Source organism: Typopeltis vanoorti, chromosome 24 (genome assembly GCF_054136105.1).
Source record: "Typopeltis vanoorti isolate ZY-2024b chromosome 24, IOZ_Tvanoo_1.0, whole genome shotgun sequence".
In the NCBI taxonomy this organism is placed as follows: domain Eukaryota; kingdom Metazoa; phylum Arthropoda; class Arachnida; order Uropygi; family Thelyphonidae; genus Typopeltis; species Typopeltis vanoorti.
This window is the reverse complement of record NC_143572.1, coordinates 4251202-4266209: the sequence shown is the minus strand read 5'-3', so window position 1 is coordinate 4266209 and position 15008 is coordinate 4251202. Positions and strand designations below refer to the sequence as shown.

Here is a 15008-nt window from a genome sequence, read left to right as displayed (position 1 = left end):
CTTTCAATGTCACAAGGTGATCAGCATTTATGATAAAATTATGGAGACTACTATCAGGTTGGAGTAATAATTTAATTTTCCAATGTTCTAATCTTCTTAAGGCTATCATCTGGCAAACACATATACAGAGGAACAAGCTGCATTAAGCAGTATGCAAAGCATCACTATAATGGTTAACTAAGAAAGTGATAATTTGGCATACTGTTTGAATTTTAATGTAACAAGTAAAACATTTCAGCTATTTAGGCACATGTTTTAGCAAACATGGCAAATTAAATATGGAAATAGACAACAGAATTAGCAAAGCTGGTATGGTGAAGTCAACTGAATAAATCTATATGGAATAAGAAAAATTTAGTCAAAACTCTACTTGTTACAAGAGAGTGTTCCAACCAGTTTCAACTCAATAACATATTAAAAGCTAATCTCAAGTGGTATAGTCACCTACACAAAATGGGATCAAAGGGGCAAAAAACACACTTAGCAAAGTGTGTTTTTTGTTCTTTTTCTTTTTTTGCCAAAATAGCAAGAAAAAAAAGACCTAGAAGAAGAACAATGTATAGTTGGATTGATTACAGTGTGACGTTCCTTAGAATATAGAAATATAAGATCTGATAATATTGGAGTCTTGATCGATAACAGATTAATTTGGAAGAAAATTGTTGATAGGAAGTTAGTAACATGTAGTACTATCGTAATATACTGTACACCCCCTTGAGGGTACATATCAGGAATTTCGTGGTAATGACAATGATTAAATACATATTTTCGATTGTGACCTTATAATTATTATCATAGCCTCCATGGAGCCTAACATGGACTTATGTTAGGTTCATTCACCTGACAACATATTTGTCATACTGAATCTTCACCAAAATCTTACATAGCTTCCAGAGATGACCTCTGGCTACCCCCCTCTTGCCTTCAACTCTTTTTATAACATCCTCTGTATTAATCAGATAAAATACCCTCACTAACTTAAATCTCTATCATATCACCTCTTTTTCTCATATCCACCAAACTCTTCCACCTCTCTCTCCATAGCTAGAATTCCAGAATCCTAATATTATCTTAGTAACTCATCTCTGAACTCTCTCTAATGTTTCCACATCACACTGAAAACCATGTGACCAAACCTTACCAGATAGTTCAAGTATGGTCTGACCAGTGCTTTATACAGCTCCTTATCCCCACATGTCAGAACAATTCTTATTATAATGGCACTACAATGAGAAGTCTTTGCAGCACTTGTAATATGTCCTCTAAACTTTCATTTCCTGTCAACCATCATTCCCAAATCTTGAATCTCACAACTTCTTGCAGTACAACACCACCAATGTAGTATGCAGCCTTATATTTCTGTACTCAAAAATACAACCTTGCATGTATTAATATTAAAACTACAACCCCCACTCCTTTGACAAGTCAAAAGTCTATTCAAATCTTCCTGAATGGAATTAACATCAGCAGTGCTACTTATAATTCTTCCTAACTTTGCACCATAAAGCAAATAACAGAAGATCCTCATTGAGTTCCACATGATATATCATTTATAAACAATTTATCAACAGGAGTCCAAGAATAAAATACTAGCAAATGCAAACAGTTATCCATCCATCTAACCAATATACTATCTATTCCCATCTTCTGCAACTTGTACACCAACTTATCATTTGGTAATTTATCAAACTCTTTTGCAAAGCCCAAGAATATCACTGAATGTGATTCTCCCTTATCTAACACACTCTCATTACCTTATCATAAAATGCAAGTGAATTGCTAAAACAAGACCTATCATTTCCAAATCCATGCTAATCATCATAAAGAATACTATATCTGTTTTTCTCCTGGAAACTTGGATTTTTCCTCCTGCGCACAGACAAATCAGCCTTCAGAACACACACAATTTACAGATAAGGAGTGGAGAGAAAAAAAAAAAAACTACTGTTGGCAATGATGGGCAGTAGATGGTGTTGATGGTAGTAGCAGGAGAATTAAATAGTAGTGGAGAGGGTGAGATGTATTTAGCAAAGTAGAGTAGAGTGTCTTCCAGCAATGAGGACACACCTCCAAGGAGCCCTTTGACTCCTTGGAGGTGTCATGTAATAATATTCATCAACCCAACCTTCTATTTTATTACTAACCAATCTCTCTAACACCCTGACTAAACTGCAGTTATACAGACTGGTCTATAATTGGAAGCTTCTGTCCTAGAACCAAGCCTGTGGAGTGGTACTATTTTGTCTTCTCTCCACTCCTTTGGAAAGTTACCCATTGCAAGACTTTCATTAAATAACCAAGTCAAAGGCATAGCTTAGTGTTGTGAACAGTTCTTAAGAATACATGGTGATATGTCATCCATTCCCACAGCCTTATTAACATCTTACCCAAACAATACCTCTGATTCTTTCACTTCCAATTCTCCTAATACTTGCCTCCCTTCTACATACTGCACGGCATCATTTACACCAATATGATATACACTGATAAAGTGCTTATTCAATAATTCCATTATATCCTTTGCAATGTTTCTTCTGCTGCAATGACTGTCCACTAGTGCCAACCTGCCATAATTATTCTCTCTTGCTTTCCATACAGCCGAAGAATTCCCTTGAATTAACCTTGGCCTGAGAAGCCAATCTCCTCTCATACTAACCAATTGTCCTGAAGGTTTGTGCGCTTATATATATATACTGTCTTACTCCACTGGTATCTATCCCACAGTCTGGAAATTGTCCTAATTTCAACCCATTCCCAAGAAGGGTGACAAGTCACTACCGTCCAACTACCGCCCCCCATCTCGCTCATCTCAGTCCTGTCTAAAGTAATGGAAAAAATCATGAATTCCCAACTCCTACACTACCTTGAAGCTACCCATCTAATAAACGACTGCCAGTATGGATTCCGTCGCTGCTGATCAACAGGCAATCTGATCACATATGTCACCCATCTCTGAACAAATGCCATGGAGAAGTTTGGCAAATCTCAAGCAGTTGGACTTGATATCTCCAAGGCATTTGACTGGGTCTGGCACAAGGGCTTACTAAGCAAGCTGTCATCATTTGGTCTATCTCAAGACCTCTGTAGTTGGATTGTCAGCTTTCTGTCTGAACGCACACTATGTGTGGTGGATGGCTCCTTATCCTCTCACCATTCAACTAGTGCAGGGATTCCTCAAGGTTATTTCACCAATCCTCTTCCTACTATACATCAATGACCTACTTCAGCTTACCTCCAACCCAATACATAGTTTTGCAGACGACAGCACATTGTACTCCTCCCTTTCTTTTGATAAACCTTACTCCATACAACTCACCTCAATCTACAGAACAGCAACCACCACTGCCCTCAATTCAGACCTCCAAGCCATCCTCCAATGGGGCTCAGATAACCTAGTAAATTTCAATGCAAATAAAACCCAGTACTATCTCATTTCTCATAAAAAAGAAACATTTTCTCCCAGTATTAATTTTGACAACACCCAAATTTCCAGACAATCTGCGATTTCTCTTCTTGGAATTACCCTGACATCAAGCCTCTCCTGGCATAAACACTTAACAACCATTGCATTCTTAGCTTCTAAAAAACTAGGATTTCTCTTTCGCTCAAGATGTTACTTCACCCCTGAATTGTTAACCTTGTACAAATCACAAATCCACCCACCCATTGAATACTGCTCCCACATATGGGGTGAGGCCCCCAAAAGCTCTCTCAAAATGCTTGACTCAATACAAAGGAGAGCAATTAGACTTATTAATGACCCATCTCTTACCAACTCACTCCCCCCACTTTCGCACAGACGATCACTCTCTGCACTATGTGTTTTCTACAAATATTTCCATGGAAAATGTTCATCCGAAATAGCATCAATAATTCCCCCACTTAATACTAAGCTTGTTGGAACACGTGCAGCTGCTGCTCAACATCCCTACATAGTGCACCTTGAAACCCACAGAACAAGTTTCTTCTTCTCCTCCATCTGCTATACTATGAAACAGTCATTTCCTTGATATGTTTCCTAAGGAATACAATATAGTCATTCAAATCCAATGTGAACAAGTATCTTCCTTCCCAACTCATACAAGGTACTAATGTACTATAGTAGAGGTTGATCTACCAACCTCTCGTGTATGGGCTCAACATAAAAAAAAAAAAAATACTGCACCTTATCTTTCTTTACCATGCTCATCACCTTTCTAAACTACACTTGATACTCTTCATAGATCTGATCATCTATCTTGTAGCTCCACCATACCATTTTCTTTTCCAACACAGTTTGCTAGATTTCACTGTTCATCCATTTCACTCCTACTCTATTTACTTAACCCTTGGTATGAAGTTATACATTGCTTGTGTCAGATACTGCCTTATGAATTTCCATGCACTATCAACATCTTTTTCTGCATAGCTCATCTACCTAATGTTCGACTAATTGACTTTAGAGCTTTCCATAATCACCCAATTTATAATTTAACATATATTCATTTTAGGAATTAACCGTTTCTTGCTTCACCACTTTCCAAACAAGTACCCGATGATCACTCTCAACAACTTGGCAGTGTCAATACCTCATTGACAACTACATCTTGTGAAGTTATCCCCAAATCCAAAACATTAAAATCTCTAGTTGCTTAAGTCACATGCTGTTTGATATTTATCCCTCAGAAATTCAACAAACTTACTCTCCTTGTTCTTATACACTATCTCCTCCTCCCATTCTATATTCCTATAATTAAAGTCTCACATCAGGATCACCTTCATTTTTTGCATGTCCGATCAATTTGCCTAAACATTTCACAATCAGCATTCTCTACATTCCCTGGTTTATAACAGCATCCTATTAGATATACTAGCCTGTTAATGTCAATTTTACACCAAACAGATTCAAAATTTGCAGATGTACTATCAACCTGCACACTTTGTAGACACAATTCCTCTACAATCATTAACAGCATTCTCCCTTCTCTTTTCACACTTCGTATCTCTCTGTGAAAATTGCATATCCTTCCATTTCTATTCCCAACATCACATCATCCTCAGACAACCAAGTTTCACTTATACAAATTAACTTTGGGCATACTGACTCAATCAGTGCAGCAAACTCAGCTCTTGTTTCAAATACTCCCTACATTTGTAAGGAGTATTTGAAACAAGCATAACAATCCCTGCATCTTTGAGGCCATTCTACCAGCAACAACATGCTCTATCTAGCTGCTATATCACCTCTCTCTCTCTCTCTCTCTTAGATCAGAATATTCCCATTTCCTGACTCTGACTGCCATTCATACCTATCTCATCCTCATCTTTATGCATTCAGGTTGAAACAATTGGAAATTAATGTTATTACTCAAACAAGTCTTCATAATTTAACCATAATCAATAACTACACAACTTTGGTTATAGTTCTGATCCCAAACATAAAAGCAGTCTCTTCAAACTTCATGCAAAGTGGTAAAGCGTTGTTTTGTTCAACACCATCTCATCTGGGAATGTTTGTTGGAAAGGTCTTCTTGGGACAACATGTAGATGTATTATATTAATTATATATTTGGTTTAATCCTTTATCCAAGTGTAAGCAAACAAAGTTTGTGCCTGAAGTATTTTCAGGACTGGGGCAACTCGTGGCAAAGGTGGTATAACTTGCCTTAGTATCCCATAATGCAAAGCACATCTCCTTGCAGACATGTACAATGCTATGCATTAAGGGAAAAGTCACTACCCAGATTGGTTTCAACCATTATTGAGGTCTCATCAGGGAGCCAGACCCAGAGGTGGTGATACTAAGGCAAGAACAATTTTCCTCCATGAATCACTGCTGAAAATTATACCTCATAATCTAGCTAATGATCAAAGGGTACTTGTGAAGCACGATACAACAGGTAAACAGATTGTACGACAGGAGAAGGTGGTTGCAGCAGGATAAGGTGATGGAATGCATAAAAGTGAGGATGAGACATGTATGAATGGCAATCAGTCAGGATCAGGAAAATGGGAGTGGTCACCAAAGAGAAAAATGTGGTATAGTAGCTAGAACAGAGAATATTGGTGCTGGTAGAATGACCTCAAAGACAGAGATTGTTGTTTGTATACAAATGTAAGGAGTATTCGAAATATAACGGTCTCTGTCTTTGAGGTCATTCTAAGGTCATCCTCTACTTCTATATTCATTAGCATGAGTTTGTTGCATTGATTAAGTCAGTATGCACTGAGGTAATTAGTATAAGTGAAATTTGGTTATCTGAGGATGATATGATCTCGAGAATAGAAATGGTAGGATATATAATTTTCCAGAAGGATAGAAATGTGAAAAGGAGGGGGAGGGAGTGCTGTTAATGATTGCAGAGAAATCATGTCTACAAAAGTGTGGAAGTTGAAAGTGCATGCATAGATTTTGAATATGTGTGGTGTGAAGTTGAAATTAACAGGCCAGTATATCTGCTAGGATGCTGTTACAGATCAGGGAATGTAGAGAATACTGATTGTGAAATGTTTAGGCAAATTGGTTGAGCTTGTAAAAAAGAAGGTCATCTTGATGGGAGACTTTAATTACAGGAATATAGAATGGAAGGAGAACACAGTGTATGGGAACATGGAGAGTGAGTTTGTTGAATTTCTGAGAGATAAATATCTTAAGCAGCATGTGACTGAGGTAACTAAAGGCTTTCATATTTTATATTTGGTGATAATATCACAAGATGCAGTTGTTAATGAGGTATTGACACAGCCACCAGTTGATGATATTTTTTTTTCATGAGGCACTTGTTTGGGAAATCGTAAAACAAGAAAAGGTTACTGCCAAAAATGGATATATGTGGAAGTATAAAGTGGGTGATTATTGGAAGCTCTGCAGTCAGCTAACATCAATATGCTGGGTAGATGAGCTGTGCAGAAAAGATGTTGACAGTGCATGGAAATTCATAAAGCAGTCTCTGGTATAAGTAATGTACGCCCTCTGTCCAAAAAGAAACCGAAATTTTCGAAAATAGAAGAAACTAATGGCGCCACCTGTCATATCTTTTTGTTGTCGAAAGCGGCAACCTTCATTAATGTTGTGTCAATTGTTTATGAGATTTGTTTCATTAGAAGCTGAGTTACAGTGCCAAGAGTGACAGTGTATTTTGATGATCTGCCGAAAAATGAGTTTCAAACAGAGAGCTGCAATTGTGTTAAACTTGGTAAAAGTTTTACCAAAATGCATCAAATGCTTCAAAAAAGCATACAGTGATGAATGCTTATCCCGTACTGAAGTTTACGAGTGGTTTAAGCAATTTCAAAGTGGTTGTGAGACGCTTGAGGATGATGAAAGGTCGGGCCATCCAAAAACTGGACTGAGCGAAGTTAACATCCAAAAAAGTGTGCCATTTCATCAAAGAAAACCCGAAATCGTCCGTGAGATTGAAGATGAATTGGGGATTCCAAAATCAACTGTGCACAACATTTTGACCGAGAGTTTGGATCTTCATAAATTGAATTCACAATTTGTTCCTCACACGTTGATCAATGACCGAAAAAAGTATCAAATTGAACCCTGCAAGGACCTCATTAAAACCACTCATAAGGACCCAAACTTCCTTGAAACGATCATTACTGCTGACGAAACATGGTGTTTTGAGTATAAGCCCGAAACAAAGTGCCAGAGTGCTGAGTGGAAAAAAGTCACTTGGAGAAGTCAAAAGTAAAGACAATGCTAATTTGTTTCTACGATTCCAAGGGCATTATCCACAAAGAATTCGTTCCGCCTGGCCAAACGGTCAATGGTGAGTTTTATCTCAAAGTTTTTTTGAAATGATTGATAGCGAGAATTCATAGCATATGGCATGAATATCGTGATGCAGGCAGCTGGTCACTTTTGAACGATAATGCACATCTCATAGTTTGAACATTGTGAGACAGTTTTTGAGCAAAAACCAAGTTTGTGTGTTGGATCACTCGCCATATTCACTGGATTTGGCACCCTGTGACTTCTTTCTCTTCCCCTGACTTCATTGCCGATGAAAAGAAAGCAATATGACACCATTGAAAACGTTCAAGTGACAGTAACCACGACCATCAACAGTATCCCAAAAATCTATATAAAAAACTCATTTAATGAATTAATTGAACAAATTAAATTATTTGAATAATTATAATTGGCCTGTGTTTTATTTTCTATCAAAAGTTCGGTTTCTTTTTGGACAGAGGGTGTATACCTTCATACCAAGGGTTAAGCAAGTAGATAGAGTAAAAGTGAAATGGATGAACAGTGAAATCAAGTTAGTTGTGTTGGAAAAGAAAAAGAAAACAGAAAGAATAATTATGGCTGGCAGATGTTCTTGGTAGCAGAGTGACTATTGAAAGGTATAGTGGAATTATTGAATGAGCACTTTAACAGTACATATCATAATGGTGTAAATGATACTTTGCAATATGTAGAAAGGACACAAAAATGAGAAGAATTGGAAGTAAAAGAATCAGAGGTGTATCAGGTGTTGATTGCATTAGATATTAATAAGGTTGTGAGAATGGATAACATATCACCATATATTCTTAAGGAATGTATACATAACAGTTAGCTATGCTCTTGACCTGGCTATATAATCAAAGTCTTGCAGTGAGTAAGATTCCTAAGGAGTGGAAAGAAACAAATTAGTACCACTCCACAGGTTTGGTTCTAGGAGAGAGAAAAGCTTCCAATTATAGACCAGTCAATATAACTGTAATTGTAGTCAAGGTGTTGGAGAGATTGGTTAGGAATAGAATACAGGATTGGGTTGATGGACATAGCATTCTTTATGATGGTCAGCACGGATTTGGAAAGTGTAGGTCTTAATTTAGTAATTTACTTGCATTTTATAAGGTAACAAGTATGTCAGATAAGGGAAAATCACATACAGTGATATTCTTGGATTTTGCAAAAGTGTTTGATAGATTACCACATGATAAGTTGGTGTAAAAGTAGCTGTAAAGAATGAGAATAGATAGTATATTGGTTAGATGAATTGGAGATTGGCTCTTTGAACAATACCAACAAGCTGCGTATGATGGAGAAGTGTTTCAAAAAAAGAAGGTAACCAGTAGAGTGTCCTAGGGTTCTGTTCTTGGGCCCCTGCTGTTTAACTTGTTTGTAAATGATATATCACATGGACTGACTGGGGATCTTCAGCTGTTTGCAGATGATGCAAACTTGGGTAGAATTATAAGTAGTGCTGTTGATGCCAATTCCTTTCAGGAAGATCTGAATAAACTTTTGACTCTTAGACAAAGGGATGGGAGTGTAGTTTTAATATTAATAAGTGCAAGGTGTTGTATTTTGGAGTGCAGAAATATGAGGCTGCGTACTATACTATATTGATAGTGCTGTACTGCAGGAAGTGGATGAGATTCGAGATTTGGAAGATAGGATGGTTGATAGGAAACTGAAGTTTAGAGGAAATATCGCAAGTGTTGCAAAGACTGCAGATTGTAGTGCTGCTATAATAAGAATTGCTCTGACATTATAAAAAGAGTTGAAGGCAAGAGCGGAAAAACCAGAGGTCATCCCTGGAAGTTATGTAAGAGTGTGGTGAAGAGGGGTGTGAAGAATAGATTTTTTACCTAAAGAATTGTCAGTGAATGGAATGCATTATTAGAATATGTTGTTAATTTCGGGAGTGTTAAGGATTTTAAGATTCAGTATGATAAATATGCTGTCAGTTGAATGAACCTCCCATGATGAATCTGCCAACTCCATGGAAGGTGAAAAATAATAATATGTGATGAATGATGAAAAATACTTTTTTTCCATGATGGAAACAAATCTATTTTATGCATGCAAATCATTTTAAATATCTAGTTTTACATATATAAATCATGCAATCTATGGTTTTAGAGGAAAAAAATGTGATTTTAGAGTTAAAAAACAATTAAATTTAGTTATTTAACTAACAATGGTAAAATCATTAGATTTTCACTCAGCAGAAACTTTTAAAGTTTATAATAAGTTTAGTTTAATCCTTTATCCAAGTGTGAGCAAACAAAGTTTGCACCTGAAAGTATCTTCAGGACTGAGCTAAGGTGGTGCAGCACCAAAGCAACTCGTTATTAAACGTGGCACACTCGTTATTAAAGTTTAGTGGTTTGCAAAACAAATGATCTGCCAAGTTGTTATGCATGTCAAAATTATGCTATTTGTGATGCCATAAAAATAAAGTATTATTTATGGTCTGCTCAATTTTCAAGTTACTGTGCATCGAAATTCAGGCAAGGAATATCTACCTGGTTAAATGACATACCATGTCATTTAGCCAGGTAGATAGAGTTATTCATTTTGTGTGCTTAGAAAGAAAGGAAGTGGTAACCAGGTAAAGGATACAATACAAATCAACTTGAAGTAATATGGAAAGCTTTTCAATGCATCTGCTCCCTTCCTACAAATTAATCTCTTCCTCAGACTACTTGCAAAGTGCATATTCCCTGGTCTATCATATGCACTTTTAAGAACATTAATCAGGTTTCAAAGAAGCCAAACAATGGAAAATCAGTTTGTTATGATGGTGTTTACTGTAGTGAAGGTCAACAGTATAATAAACAGATTTGTCAGACAGTGATATATATCTAACTGGAATATTCACTGGAAATGTTATCACAGATAGCTGATGTCAGTGGATTTCTCAACTTGCCATCTACAACGACGCTACCTTTCACATTTCTGGTAAGGTATGCATTACACACGGTAAAATCCACACTTGTGAATAGAACGACAGTGCAAAGTGAACGAATGGTATGTTCTGACTTCAGATTCCACATTTAACCATTCTTTTCTGTAGAAGCTGCAATAAGAGGGATAATACAAACATGTATTACAAATTCTGCAATATTTTGGATATCACAAGGACACCCTCTTCTGCATGACAGAGCCCAAACACATCATGCCAATCAGTGAAACCTTGACAAATAAGCAGTTTTCAGACAGATGGATTGAGAGCAAGAGCAGGTCAAATTATACAACTTTCTAAGTTACAAGATTTGATATCTTTAAATTTCTTTTCACAGGAGTATACAAAGGATGTACCACAGGAAAATGAAGGACAGTACTGAGATGAATCAGCAGATAAGTTTGCCAAATTCTTTGGATTTCATGATTTAATTATTCTTTTCTGTAGAAGACATAATAATAGGGATAACATATGTGAAGCTGTGTTGCAAATTATACAATACTTTGGAAATTATACAATAACACCCTCTTAAGCATGACAGAGCCCCATCACTTCATGCTAATCAGTGAAACCTTGCCAAATGAGCAGTTTTCAGATGGATTGAGAGAGAGAGATGGTCCTAATACATGATATCCTAAGTTACAAGATTTGATCTTTTTATAGGAGTATGCAAATGCAGACAGGCAAACAGGGCAATTCTTTTACACAAGACATGCTATAAATACCTGCATAAGAAGAGATACCTGCTTGACAACACTTGATTAAATATTCTCATAATATCTATTGATTTCACATTGGCACAATTTCAAAGGTGATAGTAATTCTGCAAGTTATAAATGCAGTACTGAGTTTTGAATTCTTTGAAAATTATTATTTTGCACAAGACAAATCACAGGTATATATATTTATCAACTGTAAATGTATCAGATAATTCCATTATACTTTAAAAAAAAAAACAACTTAACCACTAATTATTTTTTGCATATGAATCCATGCCACAAATTTCTGTTTCTTATTATCTAAATAAATTTAAACTGTAGATATATGCAAGAGAGGTGAAAGAACAAACACTAAAAATTTAAGGTAAATGGCATCAATTTTTACACTGCAAAGAGATAAATTACTCATGGTTTCTCTTTGATATCATGAGCCACTGGGATAAGAGTTATTCTCTTATCCCAGTGACTCATGATATTAAATAAAGAGATAAATTACTTATGGTTTCTCTTTGATATCATGAGCCACGTATTCTGTACATAGGTAGAGATTAGATAGGGGACCAGCTCATTTATGTGCATTTACTTATGTAAATGCACATAGCTCAGAATGCAGAAAAGACAACTGTTGGATCCAGAACAGTGTGGATGAATATGACATTTAGTAATGTTAAGGTTTATCATGAACTCAAGGAACTAATGTAAGCTCTGTGTCAACACAGTAGTCTAACTGCTGCATTCAAATAATGGACAACTAAATAAATTCCACAGTCTCTGGGATGATAACCGCAGATCTCCACTGACAATTCTGATTTTGAGACATATGTGTAACTCAAAATCAGAATAATGATCTGTGAACACAATTTAGAAACAAAGAAGTTGCATGTATCTGTATCCCAGAAAATGAAGAGCAGTACAGATGATTCAATGCTCTCCTGCTTCTCTTCTGGCTGGTGAATGCATGACATGAATACAAGTTTCCTGTTGCATTCTGGATGAAGTTTTTTTTTTCATAGCCTCAGTTTTTTGGTTGCATCTAATGAAAAAAAAATACTTAAAAATAGTCTTATATGCTGAAAACCTAACCCATCATGTGCATGATGAATTCAGGTTTTCAACACAAAAGGCACTACTTGTGGCCAAAGAAAAGTGTCCTGTCAAATAGTTGAAACTGACAGCAAAAAAAAAAAAGTATGCCACTTAGATCTTGACAGACCACTTCCTCTTTGCAAAAGGGCTATAAAGATGGTGAATCCCACTCATGATTTTATAATTTTTCTTTATAAAAAGAAGAAGATATTCTATATGAATCAAGTAAGTCATTTGTAAAACCAGCATGTGTTAATCCTCCAAAAAGCAAATGAAACTTAAAGACGTCAACATGCTTGTGCTGGGAAAAAAAAATTATGATAATAAAAGTTTAAGAAAGGATTTAAAAAAAAATCATCCAAGGCAAGAATAGTTAAAGGCAGTTGAGTTAAAGAAGCACAATAGTACTTCTTTATGTCTAATAATACTGATCCTCAATAGTACTTTATGTCTGAGATTGACTAACTCACCTTCAACTGAAAAAAAGTCCATACATAGAATCCTCTTGTCACAAGGGGAATCGAACTCGGGTCTTTTCCGATCAAAGAGTGCAATGTCCCATCATTCTTCTATATGCTACAGATGAAATGCCTCATGTAAAAAAAAAGAGTAAGAAAATCTTTATTTGTGTGTGTGTGTGTGTGTGTGTGTGTGTGTGTGTGTGTGTGTGTGTGTGTGTGTGTGTGTGTGTTGAATAAACAGAGAATAAAGAAAGGGACAGTTTTCTTTTTATTTATTTATTTTTTCTTACCTGGGACGTAGCAGAGGTAGGGAAGACTAATATATGAGTGCATGAAGCATCTTCTGGTGTGCTAAGATCACAAGAGTTGCAGCTGCTAGTGAAATGATCATCAGGAGTATACTGATCTGCCATAATACGGAGGGCAGAATCAGGTTCCAGAGATACCAGGCAGGCAGACAGAATGGCAGGTGTATCTGGGGAACTGAGAACAGAACACTGTCTACATAGCTCTCTTAACTGGCGACTATAACGAAGCAGTGATTTTCGACCCAATAAAGATGCCCAATCTCTTAACTCACCATGGCCCAATCTTCCTAGTCTACCAACTACAAGACGCCATGCTTGTGTAGATTTTGAAAGAACTTCTAAGATGAAGTCTAGCAGCCTGTGGAGACCAATTTTTCTTGCTGATGCCTTCTTTCTTCGGGTCCTCAAAATAAAAATAAATAAATTAAAGCTTCAAGAATGGAGACAACTTTATCTCTCTCTCTTTCACACACAAAATAAAATTATCTACCTTTCTTTGCAGCACATACATAGTATCTGGTTCATGTTACGCACTAGATACTAAGCTGCTATTAATAAAGGTCGGGTAACATGGGATTTATAGCATGCATACACAACATATGGCAGAAGCTTATCATAATGAGAGTTCACAGAGGTTAGGAAAAATGTTGTTCTAAACTTATGAATCTCTGTTATGCAACTACTCATTATAACTAAACTGAAAAGATAAAAATTACTCCCAAAATCAAAGAGTACCAATTTATTATTTATTTTTATTTTACAAAAATCAAATTCTTACTCTGAACACAATGTCAACTCATCAGCAACACAGAGTCACATAGATTTTGTTCCAACGAGAACTAGATATGGTGAGAGAACTAAATACCAGGCATTCTCAATTTGTTTGTTTACACACAGACTTCTCTCAAAAACTTAAGGAATGCTATTCTCATCTTGCCTTAAATCTAGTGAGCTACCCATCACTAAATTTGAAATCTTCCAATGTTAAATAGAAATACCAGTCCTACTGTTTTCATTATTATTATAGACTGTCTTAAGAGAATTTCTTATATTTGTGAGTGAACAACTCGGAAAGTTAGTGCTTCTATGAACTATCAGAACTGTATAACCATTTGTTTTCTTCAAGTTATCGTTCTTGAGGAAGGATTTTTATTTTCTCTGTTCTTCAATATAAAATGGTGTCCAAGATGTTATACCAGTCACATCCAATTTTGCTTCTGGTACATTTGTCACTTCATGTGACTTTGATTTTAACCTTACATGCTAAAGAAATCTAGATTGTGCATTTTCTCAATGAGTTCAAAGTTATTAATCTAAAAAAAAAATATGATAATCACATTCATTACAGGTTGTAAATCTAAAGCACATTTTTATAGTGTGGGTGAGCTCAATGTTAACGAATCTAAAAGTTTTGCTTAGTGACGAAACATGGTACTTCTTAACATTCATTCCAGGCTGCATTTTACATACATTGTGCATCAGTGGGCATATTTTTACATATTTGTTTATTTTACATATATGACATGCCAGAAATTTTTTCAGTAGAATTTTCATTTAAAATTCATATTTATGAACTGTCTTAATGGTATGGAAAATATTTCAAAAGTAACGATTTTTTATGTCAAGTTTATACATGGAGAGAGACACACACACACAATGATATACTGCTTGTCCAACTACAGTGGGAAAGCAGTTTATCATACAGATAACTGAATAGTAAGTGAAGGTACCATTACAAGAAGTTGGTTAATTGAAGGATCA

At 35.9% G+C, this 15008-nt stretch overlaps 1 protein-coding gene across 1 annotated transcript in view; it reads right to left on the bottom strand.

Annotated features, from left to right (window-relative positions):
• The window catches only part of LOC150092894 (mediator of RNA polymerase II transcription subunit 13-like), a 557023-nt gene that overhangs the window by 58972 nt on the left and 483043 nt on the right, over positions 1-15008 (bottom strand). Inside the window, exon 23 of the mRNA XM_090414065.1 lies at positions 13230-13650. Coding sequence (XP_090270191.1) covers positions 13230-13650 — 421 coding nt within the window. The remainder of the gene's footprint in view (positions 1-13229; positions 13651-15008) is intronic.